Source organism: Oncorhynchus clarkii, chromosome 10 (genome assembly GCF_045791955.1).
Source record: "Oncorhynchus clarkii lewisi isolate Uvic-CL-2024 chromosome 10, UVic_Ocla_1.0, whole genome shotgun sequence".
In the NCBI taxonomy this organism is placed as follows: Eukaryota; Metazoa; Chordata; class Actinopteri; order Salmoniformes; family Salmonidae; genus Oncorhynchus; species Oncorhynchus clarkii.
In genome coordinates, this window is record NC_092156.1 from 57,148,951 (window position 1) to 57,161,309 (window position 12,359).

The following is a 12,359-nucleotide window of genomic DNA, read 5'->3' on the forward strand; positions in this document are numbered from 1 at the left end:
TCGATAAAGTGAGTGATACTATCGCTTGGTCTCCCACACTTCCTTCCTTTCCTCCCCTCTCATTCACATCTCCCTCTCTATTTCTCTCTCTTCATATCATCTCCATCCCCACCCCCCACTACACACTACACACACACGTACACGCACACACACACACACACACACACATAAACACACACCTACCTACCTAATTACCCACACAACCACGCCTACCCACAGTCCCATCCGGCGGTCCACATGAGCGTATCGAAACCTCCTCCGCCCCACTCCCACTTCGCCCCCCCACCCGACTCTTCCACCTCCTCCCATCTCTCCATCCCTCCTTCCTCCTCCACCCCATCCTCCCCCGCACCTTCTCGTGCCACCTCCTCTGCTCCCAGATCTCTCCCGCCGCCCTCTCCTGTCAAGATCTCCATGCAGGAGCACTTTGCTATCAACGTGTGTCCCGGGCCCATCATGCCTATCCCGCAGATCTCTGACTTCTTCCCGCGCTTCCACGACTTTCCCATGACCCCGCCCCCGCCCCGGGAGAAGAAGATCCTGAAGGAACCAGATTTTGGATTGAACAATGGAGGGGAGACGGACGGTGAGAATAAGGAGAAAGAGAGGAAACCCACCGAAGTGGACCGGGTCGAGAGGCAAGAAGGGGCGGATTCGGACGATGATGATGAAAGTGAGTTGGGGGGGAGGGGGGGGATTTGGTGGGGCGGTCAGGGTTCAGGGGTTAGGGAAAGGAAGGCCTTTTGGGTCAAGTATGGTGTGTGTGTCTGTGTGTGTGAATCTATTTTGAGCGCCAACGCAAAAAAATCTCAATAAGATCCTCAATTCATCTCAATGTTTACAATAATTAAGAACATTGCTTGGTAACACATCATTAGCCAGGGTTTTAAGGAAAGATACGTGGGCCAAATGTTCCTTCTCACATCTCCAACGACATCCAATTAATATCGCATAAATCCGTGTTTTGATCCAAGTACATTTCAACAGAATGAGCGATACACAAGCACAAATGAACAGTGTTTTACGGGTATATGAGGACGCAGAACAGAAAGGATTGGAAATGGAGAACTCTCATTTGAGAATATTTGACAATTTGTACAAATATTCCACACAATGCTTCTGACAATACATACACAACACATACACATACACATACACAACCATTGCACACTACCTTCTGGATGTATTCTAGCCACAACTGTTGTGGAAATGTTTTTTTTTTCTGTGCGTACACTCATCAAACATATACAGTGCCTTCAGAAAGTATTCATACCACTTGATTTTTCCCACAATTGGTTGTGTAACAGCAAAAGGGATTCAAAATTATTTTTCTCACACATTACCACATAATGACAAATTGAAAAAGATTTTTTGCAAATGTATTGAAAATTAAATACAGAATTATCTAACTTACATAATTTTTCACAGCCCTTAGTCAATACATTGTAGAAGCATCTTGGGCAGCTATTACAGCTGTGCCTTTCTGGGTAAGTCTCTAAGAACTTTGCACACCTGGATTGTACAATATCTGCACATTATTCTTTAGATTTTCAAGTCTTGCCATAGATTTTCGAGACGATTTAAGTCAAAACTGTCACTAGGCCACTGAGGAACATTCAATGTCGTTTTGGTATGCTACTCCATTGTATATTTGGCCTTGTGTTTTAGGTTATTGTCCTGCTGAAAGGTCAATTCATCTCCCAGTGTCTGTTGGAAAACAGAATGATCAAGGTTTTCCTCTACGATTTTGCCTGTGCTTGGCTCCGTTCCGTTTCTTTTAAAATTCGGGAAAAAAAACCTATTCCTTATCAATTACAACAATACTCATAACATGATTCAGCTACCACTATGCAAATACAGAGAGTGGTACTCTATCGTTGTAGTGACTGGGTGCATTGATTCACCATTCAAAGTGTAATTAATGATTTATTATGTGACTTGTTAAGCACATTTTTACTCCTGAACTTATTTAGGCTTGCCATAATTAAGGGGTTGAATACTTCTTGCCTCAAGACATTTCAGCGTTTCATTTTTAATTAGTTTGTAAAAAATGACCAAAAACATAATTCCACGTTGATATTATAGGGCATTGTGTGTAGGCCAGTTGACACAAATCTCAATGTAATACATTTAAAAAAATGAAGGCTGTAAGACAAGAAAATGTGGAAAAGGTCAAGGGGCGTGAATGCTTTCTGAAGGAACTGTATGTTCTACTACACTCGTTTTGACAATTGCGTACATCCGTCGGTCAAATTGTGTAAGGCCGTAGTCAGCGTGGCTTGCGTTTTATTTGCTTGTCTTTCTGAATGTCATTATTTAACTGGGTTTAACTGTGGGTGTTGAAATGAGGCTAGTTAATGAACTTCCAGTCCTGAAGTCATATACTAATGCGTTTGTCTCTGTCTGTGTGTGTGTGTGTGTGTGTGTGTGTGTTCTCTTTGAGTGTGTTTCTATGTGCGTGTACGAGGATGAGCATCACAGTCCATGTGTGCACAGCTGTCAAATTCTGTATGTTCGTGCAGGTCTACGCACATAAACTCGATGGGGTCCTTGCGGTGATTTATGTAAATAAATGTGTATCCTAGTTAATCACCGAAAACAAAACAAGTGCCTCAATATTCTCGCGGTTCAATCCCGAGTCTCCAAGTGCCATTTGCTTATGTCAAAACCGGTTTCTGGGTACATTTCTCAGTGTCGCCTCTCAGTGGGTTTAAGGAGAGTAATTGTGAGTTTGAGCATCTTCGCCATCATCATTGTCTCGTGTTTCGGTGTCGCTAGAGTCGCTCCAAATTTCGCCGACAGAGGGGAACACACACACACACACACACACACACACACACACACACACACACACGCGCACAACATATACACACGCGGTGTGTGATTTATTTAGCTGTGTCAGAGTAATGTGATTCAGCCCTCAAGCCTATTTTCTTTCCACTCATAGCGAGTAATAAGCACAAGGCATGTTTTTTAAGAGAGTGTCAGGAAAATAAGCTCCAGCGTGTCTCGTTTCCAGAGTTGTGCAGGAGGCTGGAGTTACTGGTGTTTGTGTTTGGGAGGGGGGGGGGGGGGGGGGGGGGGGTTATGCGTGTGTGCCTTTGTGTTTATGCTTATGTGCATTCATCGGTGTGGCCACCTGTGCATGAATATGTGTTTATGCGCATTAAATTCATTTATACGCACTTTTATTCAGGCTGTCTTCAACGCCAGGTCCAAACCAACGGCCGATAATGGACCTTCTGAATGAATTGTTCTGTTTTACAGCTTATTTGGGCACTCTGGAGTTCACCCTGCTCTTTGATCACGAGAACAACTGTCTACACTGTACAATCCACAAGGCCAAGGTAAGAAACTCAACCCTATACACCCTACACAGACTATTCTAAACAAGACTCCACTTACACCCCCAAGCACAAGCTAAGCCATGTCCCCTCTACACAAAGCGTCCAGAATCAAAGTGCAGTCGGCTTAAGCGCTATCCAATCCACTGCAAGCCTTAGGTTAGCGTTGCAGCGTCGAAAGCCACTCCAGATATCTTTTCCGCGGAGACAGGCTTAGCTCTAACCCAGAACATCGAGCCAAGTCATGAAGACAATGGCGCTTGCCTAGAAAAACCGGGTACTCTACTCGGTGAGAGAGAACCGAGGTTTATCTCTTGACAATGAGGCAGAGTTAAGTATTGATGCGATCCGGGCTAGAGAGATCGATTTGGCATTCAGTCCACACCAGGCAAACATATTATATACACCCCTCATGGGTATTATGGTAGATGTGAAGCTGAGATGCACCCATTCAATAATATACACAGAATAAACACGTGTACCCCATTCCCTATTGACCAGCGCTATATGGGTCCTCGTCAAAAGCAGTGCACTCCATAGCGAATATGGTGCTATTTGGGATCCAGCCGTAATCCTGTGCCTTCCTACATTTCGGGGAGTTGCTGTCTTTTGTCCTTTTTTGGGAGGCGATTGACTGTGTTCATACCCAGATAAGCACCTCAACCCAATGGAAATCATTGGTAGTGCTGGAACACCTTACATATAAACAGACAAGCCTGAGAAATGATGAACTTGAGTAGAATGGCATGTGACACAATAGACAAAACAAGAGTAGAGTTGAACAGCAAAGGACATAATGTTCTTTGTCATGCCCTGACCTTGTCTGGCTTACAGCCTGTATTGTACGACTGTATGTTGTGTGTATGATAGCTAAACCTTGACCAAGTGTGCTCTGTGTGTGCATGTGCCTGTGTGTGTGTGTGTGTGTGTGTGTGTGTGTGTGTGTGTGTGTGTGTGTGTGTGTGTGTGTGTGTCTATGTGTGTGTGTGTCTCACTATATATATGTGTGTGTGTGTGTGCATGCGTCTGTAACCATGCCTGTGTGTGTCTCCACAGGGACTAAAGGCCATGGACTCCAACGGACTGGCCGATCCATACGTCAAGCTCCACCTCCTGCCTGGAGCAAGCAAGGTCACTACAACCTTCCTATCCCTCATCAGCTTCCATATTAGTGGAGCCCAGTGTGTTAGTCGTGTGCGTGTTTCTTTCCACTGAAACAGCCTCACAGTGAAGTGCTAAATGGTCTTACCTAAACCACCATAACATATCGAACAGACGGGAGAGTGCTTCCTGACGCTGGCGATAGCACGGCACTTAAGAGTCATAGAAATTATTGCCATACTTTCACGGACATAGTCAATTTTAAAATAAATCAATTTTGAAATGAATCCAGTTGCATATATTATGGATAATGTGTTGAATTTTGAGTGCTTCTCTGCTGTTTAGTGGACAGACAATACCACCTGTGAGTTTGGCCAAAGCACTGTGTAACGCTCAATGAGGGAATGGGTGTGGAGTCAGGCGCAGAGAGCAGAGGATACGGAAAAAACACGCTTTAATGTCCAACCGAAACCGTACAATAGGTGACCCCGAACACAGGCGTAACACACTCCACCTAAGTACACACTGGTATCTAACCAGCGGAAAACCCACAATAATAAAGAACACCTCTTACATAACAGAAACAAGCCCGCACACACACAAGCTGGCTAATCGAACTTAAATAACACCAACCCAAAAAACCCAACAAGAAACAGGTGAAAACAATTAGACAAAACCAAACGAAAAGGGAAAAGAGGTGGCAGCTAGTAGACCGGTGATGAGGACCGCCAAGCGCCACCCGAACGGGAAGAGGAGCCACCTTCGGTGATATTCGTGACACACTGGGCATAATCAGGATTTTCCATAAGCGCCGGCTGTCGGCTAAACAACAGACTCATTGTCAACTGACTACTTTCTCCAACTAACTAGGCTTCTTTTCATTTAAATGTTCCAACTCGCTAGTCAGAAACGTCTGTATAGTCTTCTCCTGCTAGAATGCATCTTCTAGTGATCTATTGATGGGACATGAGCCTGACAGTCACAAAGTGAGTGATCACAGGGAAACACCGCTGGTTGGCTGCAGTCAAAGTTTGGGAGAAGACAAAAGCAAGATGCAGGTTAAATCGCTAAATTCCAAACAGCAATTAAAGTAAAGAGTGAAAAATGTAACGCAGCACGTGTCCCAGTAGCGTCCTTAGCTTAGCCAGCAGCCATTTCCCGGCAAATAGGAAAAGGTATGGGGAAGTACAGGTAGACAGGTGGGATCCTGTTCCTGTTGTATCCAATGGAAGAGGAGGTGTTTAATCCCTGGGTCCTTAGCTTAGTGATGAGCTTGGAGGCCACTATGGTGTTGAACGCAGAGCTGTAGTCAATGAACAGCATTCTCACGTAGGTCTTCCTTTTGTCCAGGTGGGAAAGGGCAGTGTGGATAGAGATTACATTATCTGTGGATCTGTTGAGACGTTATGCAAATTGGGGTGGGTCCAGGGTGCCTGAGATGTTGGTGTTGATGTGAGTCATGACTGGCCTTTCAAAGCATTTCATGGCTACAGATGTGAGTGCTATGGGGCGATAGTTAATTAGACAGGTTACCTTGGCATTCTTGGACACAGGGACTATGTTGGTCAGCTTGAAACATGTAGGTATTACAGATCAGTGAAGACACTTGCCAACTAGTCAGCACATGCTCTGAGTATGCATCCTGGGAATCCATCTGGGGCCTTGTGAATGTTAACCTGTTTAAAGGTCTTACTTAAATTGACTATGGAGAGTGTGATCACACAGTAATCCGGAACAACTGGTGCTCTCATGCATGGTTCAGTGTTGCCTGCCTCGAAGCGAACATAGAAGGCATTTAGCTCGTCTAGTAGGCTTGCATTACTGTGCAGCTCTCGGCCGAGTTTCCCTTTGTAATCCATGATAGTTTGCAAGTCCTGCCACATCAACGAGCATCAGAGCTGGTGTAGTAGGATTTGATCTTAGTCATGTAATGACATTTTGCCTGTTAGTGTCCCGCTTCTTGAAAGAGGCAGCGCTAGCCTTCAGTTAATGTTACCTGTAATCCATGACTTCTGATGGGATGTGTACATACTGTGGCAACATGGGAGCCAGCAGGAAGCTACAAAGGATGGGGCAGGACCTTGGTCAGCTCCAGAGGGCTAAGGAGGCCAAGGTCAATCAGCACCATGGACAGCTCTAAATGCAGCAGCTGGGGTTGGTGATTCAACACCAGTACTACCCAGTCCAGGTGCTGCAACCAATTGGCATATGGAATTGGTCCCACCTGTCTGTCATTACCCCAAATGTGTATAAGTAGAGGTGCAGTCACTCGGGGGCAGACAGGCAGAGGGTACGTCTAGACCTTAGAAGAACCGAAGAAGAGGACTCATTCCCTGGAAGCACACCACCCGGCGCAATTTGAGAGCAAGTATTGAAACCCCGGACTCATCGCTCTCTCTCTCTCTTTTGTTGTTCATTACCACAGGCGGTCAGAGGAGCCGTCACCCTGGACGCAGAGCGACCCACCCGTTACCCGAGAGGCCTTTTAGTTGTTTTTCTACCCTCCCCGTTCCCCCCAACCTTTATTAAAGAACAGCTTTTTGTTTGAGCACCGCAAAACGGTCTCCCGCTGCCTTATTTTATTGTGAGATTCACCTCTTACTCCCCTGAGCTGCCACGGTCACTGTGGGGACAACCTCATTGATGCACTTATTAATGAAGCCGGTGACTGATGTGGTAAACTCCATCAGATAAATACAGGCGCATATTCCTTTGTTTATTTATTTGAATAAATAAAAAAATTCAGTCTGTGCTAGCAAAACAGTCCTGTAGTTCATCGGACCAATTCTGTATTGAGCATGTCACTGGTACTTCTCGTTTGAGTTTTTGCTTGTAAACAGGAATTAGGAGGATAGAGTCATAGTCAGATTGTCCAAATGGAGGGCGAGCTTTGTATGCGTTTCTGTGTGTGGAGTAAAGGTGATCTAGACTTGTGTCTCCTCTAGCTGCACAGGTGACATGCTGGTAGAAATGAGGTAAAACGTGTTTCCGTTTCCCTTCATTAAAGTCACCAGCCACTAGGAACGCCGCCTCTCGATTAGTATTTTCTTGTTTGCTTACGGCCCTATACAACTAGTTCAGTGCAGTCCTAGTGCCTGTATTGGTTTGTGGTGGTAAATAGACAGCTTGTTTCTTGGTAAATAATATGGTCTACATTAGGGATCATCAACTAGATTCAGCCGCGGGACAATTATTTTCTTGGGGGCCGGAAAATAATTACAAATAATTTGTAGGACTGCAAATTGACCACAAGATGCCCAAACAGATATAATGTTTGCCAAAATCATACTAATTTCAAGTTTCTACAGTCTTTTATGTCCAACAATAAAAAAATATAATAATTGTAAAAAAATGTTTTTTTTTACATTATTTTGCTCATGAAGCTTGGGGGGCCAGTTGGGGAACCCTGGTCTACAGCTTATCATGAGGCATTTTAACTCAGGCGAGCAGAACCTCGAGACTTCCTTAATATTACAGATTGCGCAGTTATTTTGTTGTTAACAAAGAGTCACAGCTCTCCCCCCCAACCTTACCTGACGCTGCCTTGCGGTCTTGACGATGCATAGAAAAACCAACTAGATGTATATTATCCATGTCCTTGTTCAGCCACGACTCCGAGAAACATAGGATATCATAGTTCTTCCGGTCCCATTGATAGGATAGATCAGAGCTTGTCCAGTTTGTTCTCCAGTGATTGTATGTTCACCAGTAGAACTCGGGGTAGGGGTAGATTATTTATCTCATTGCCATACTTAGCTCTATGTATGAGCAAGTGCGTATTCGGTCAGCACTTTCAAAATGGACTGTAAGAGATATTCTGATAGATTTTTAGTTCCGATCAATTCTGCAAGATGTTGAGGCCTTAACTATACCATTCTTTGTCGAGAGAGAGAGAGAGAGAGAGAGAGAGAGAGAGAGAGAGAGAGAGAGAGAGAGAGAGAGAGAGAGAGAGAGAGAGAGAGAGAGCGGGAGAGAGAGAGAGAGAGAGAGAGAGAGAGAGAGAGAGAGAGAGAGAGAGAGAGAGAGAGAGAGAGAGAGAGAGAGAGAGAGAGAGAGAGAGAGAGAGAGAGAGAGAGAGAGAGAGAGAGAGAGAGAGAGAGAGAGAGAGAGAGAGAGAGAGAGAGAGAGAGAGAGAGAGAGGGAGAGAGGAGAGAGAGAGAGAGAGAGAGAGAGAGAGAGAGAGAGAGAGAGAGAGAGAGAGAGAGAGAGAGAGAGAGAGAGAGAGAGAGAGAGAGAGAGAGAGAGAGAGAGAGAGAGAGAGAGAGAGAGAGAGAGAGAGAGAGAGAGAGAGAGAGAGAGAGAGAGAGAGAGAGAGAGAGAGAGAGAGAGAGAGAGAGAGAGAGAGAGAGAGAGAGAGAGAGCGCTGTTAGCATACCATTTGAAGTATTTTATTATGTGGTCTTAAAAGGAAGGAAAATACTATAAAAAAGGCTCCACTTTTATAGACAATATACTGACGCAAAGGCAGCGTATTGCGCAAACAAAACAACCCTCGCAATATGTCCTGGAATTACACCAACTTTTTGTTGAACAAAAGTATTTGAATGTGAAGAGGCTGTCACTGGCAAGCATGGCTACAGACCATGCTGCAGTACTCCTTCCTCGTGGAGAAAACCACACGAGTGAATTTGAATAGGCTACACAAAGTAAGCAAAACAATGAAATGCGCCATTCTAATATTGTCTAAAAGGATGAATAAGATACTAACGAGATATCCCTATACATGTATAAGCAGTCAAACAATGGAGATGTACAAACTATGGCATAAGGAAATGATGAGCGCATGAGAGGCAAGCCGTCATTTTGATTAAGACATGAGCAAGCTGAGACGGATGATCTAAATCAAATCAAATTGTATTAGTCACATGCCACAAATACAACAGGTGTAGACCTTACAGTGACATGCTTACAGTGACATGCTTACAGTGACATGCTTACAGTGACATGCTTACAGTGACATGCTTACTTACAAGCCCCTAACCAACAATGCAGTTTAAAAAACACGAATAAGAATAAGGAAGGAACAAGTAATTAAAGGGCAGTAAAATAATAGCGAGACTATATACAGGGGGTACCGGTACAGAGTCAATGTGCGGGGGCACCGGTTAGTCGAGGTAATTGAGGTAATATGTACATGTAGGTTGAGTTATTAAAGTGACTATGCATAGATAATAGCAGAGAGTAGCAGCAGTGTAAAAGAGGGGGTGAGGGGGGGTGCAATGCAAATAGTCTGGGTAGCCATTTGATTAAATGTTCAGGAGTCTTATGGCTTGGGGGTAGAAGCTGTTTAGAAGCCTCTTGGACCTAGACTTGGCACTCCGGTAGCACTTGCCAGTGTGGTAGCAGAGAGAACAGTCTGTGACTAGGGTGGCTGGAGTCTTTGACAATTTGTCTGACCTTCCTCTGACACCGCCTGGTATAGAGGTCCTGGATGGCAGGAAACTTGGCCCAATTGATGTACTGGGCCGTATGCACTACCCTCTGTAGTGCCTTGTGGTCGGAGGCCGAGTAGTTGCCATACCAGGCAGTGATGCAACCAGTGTCACATGCTCTCGATGGTGCAGCTGTAGAACCTTTTAGGGATCTGAGGACCCATGCCAAATATTTTCAGTCTCCTAAGGGGGAATAGGTTTTGTCGTGCCCTCTTCGCAAGTATCTTGGTGTGCTTGTATCATGTTATTTTGGTGACGTGGACACCAAGGAACTTGAAGCTCTCAACCTGCTCCACTACAACCCCAATCATCTCCTATGTCTTGATCACGTTGAGGGAGAGGTTGTTGTCCTGGCACCATACAGCCAGGTCTCTGACCTCCTTCCTATAGGCTGTCTCGTCATTCTCTGTGATCATGCCTACCACTGTTGTGTCATCAGCAAACTTAATGATGGTTTTGGAGTCGTGCCTGGCTGTGCAGTCACGAGTGAACAGGGAGTACAGGAGGGTACTGAGCACGCACCCCTGAGGGGATCAGTGTGGCGGATGTGTTGTTACCTACCCTTACCACCTGGTTGAAGGCCCGTCACGAAGTCCAGGATCCAGTTGCAGAGGGAGGTGTTTAGTTCCAGGGTCCTTTGCTTATTTATTAGCTTTGAGGGCACTATAGTGTTGAATGCTGAGCTGTAGTCAATGAATAGCATTCTCACAAGCCATAATTTCGATTAAGACATGAGAGAGCTGAGACGGATGAAATGCCTATATGGGCCTTTCTTACTGTATTCTCCCTGTACACCAAGTCAGAACCGTAGGATAAATAACGGGGGAACATAAGCTCTTACAATATTCGATGATGACATTTCTCTAAAACAGGCTATAGGCTATTTGTGCACCACCAAGTCAGAACAGCAGGCTAAGTTCTGAGGGCTAGAGGGACCAAATACTTAGGGTGAGACACATGGGCTACTAACAGCTTACTACACAACATACACTTACTTTCTTAGCTACAGTATACATAAAGTATGCCCCTGGCATGCTACAGCACTTATACAGCAGCATTTTTAAAACCTTTTTCCTGCAATTCTATATTGTTGATTCTCAACAGGGAATCCGTGTTTACTTGACAGAACACAACCTTTTTTCTTAGGTTTTTGCCACAACAAAGTAAATGAAAAGAGTAGACTAGATGTAGTTTTTGCCACAATAAATTACACTGAAAGAGTAGAATAAACTAGTTTTTCTGACTAAATTACTAATCTACCGCTTCCCTCAAAGTGGGCGACCCTACCAAATTCACATAGAAATTAGTTAGATCTGTCATTCTCATTGAACACAAGTCTAAGAAGCAGTAAATATGTTCTATGTGCGCTATTTCTATGCTTCCCATTCTTAAGTTTTGTTTCTGCATCATTTTACAACAGACTGAATTCATACATTTCCAGTAATTTCAATTGTAAATTAATGTCTTTCTATTCAATACCACAATTTATTTTACAAATCTGGGAGGTAAATTTGTTAAACTATTCAATAATTTAGCTGTGTATTTCAGAAGAAATCGTGGCAAAATCTTGCTTGTTCTGAATTAATTTTTATTTTATTTTATTTTTCTTCCCCAGCCTGGTAACTCTCTGTTTGGCTACTTTTTCCATTTGGCTGGCAAGTCCATGTACTTTGAAAAAATTGGGGTTTGGCTTTATAGCTAAATGTAACTAGCTAGCTAATGTAGCACGTTGACAAGCTACATCGACTATTGAAAAGGAATTGTTTTGGCACTTTGCTGGATAATGTGGTATTTCTCTATGCTCCACAGCAATGTTTTGTTCCCACTTTACTGGCTTTGTTTAGATTTCGAAGATGTTCTTGTGAACGGTCGGGAGGATTTGGCAGCCGACACAAAATCTTATCAGGTGGTTGTTTGTTGGTGGCGGCCATCTTGGGTTTGGGTCAACATCGAAGTAAGTTGTGATAGCCGCATAGAGATAGAGACCGGTATTATAAACACAATGTCTGTGGTCAAACTCCCCCAAAAAATACAGCAAACAAAGCTACTAGGTCTGCTTCTGTTTATACCCTCCCCCCCTCCTTTTATTCCACACCCTGTTTCTCCACCCTGCCCTCCGTCTCCATCTCTGTCACTATCTCTCTCTCTGTGACCCTCTATGACCTTGGAATAGCAACACAGTGCCGAGGAGGAGGGCGGGAGGTAAAGGGGGAGAGAAGGAGGGAGGGAGGAGGGGGGAGATGGGTGAAGGGAGGACAGCAGCGGGTGGTTGTCATGGAAACAGCGCCGATTGTTACGCTACTCACGTCAACAGGCGAGGGCAGGCGGGGGGTACGTACGTCAGCACATACGTAAGTACCCACAAACCCCCGTTTGGTAAATATCGACCACACGAGTCTACAGCGCCGAGGAGTGGGGAGCACGTGAGTGTGAAACAGAGGATGACAGGGGGGCTGGCAGACGGCAGGGAGGAACTCACACC

At 44.7% G+C, this 12,359-nt stretch overlaps 1 protein-coding gene across 1 annotated transcript in view; it reads left to right on the forward strand.

The window, feature by feature from the left end:
• The window catches only part of LOC139418818 (double C2-like domain-containing protein beta), a 49,370-nt gene that overhangs the window by 2,043 nt on the left and 34,968 nt on the right, over window positions 1-12,359 (forward strand). Inside the window, exons 2-4 of the mRNA XM_071168545.1 lie at window positions 220-673; window positions 3,268-3,347; window positions 4,401-4,475. Coding sequence (XP_071024646.1) covers window positions 238-673; window positions 3,268-3,347; window positions 4,401-4,475 — 591 coding nt within the window. The 5' untranslated portion in view covers window positions 220-237. The remainder of the gene's footprint in view (window positions 1-219; window positions 674-3,267; window positions 3,348-4,400; window positions 4,476-12,359) is intronic.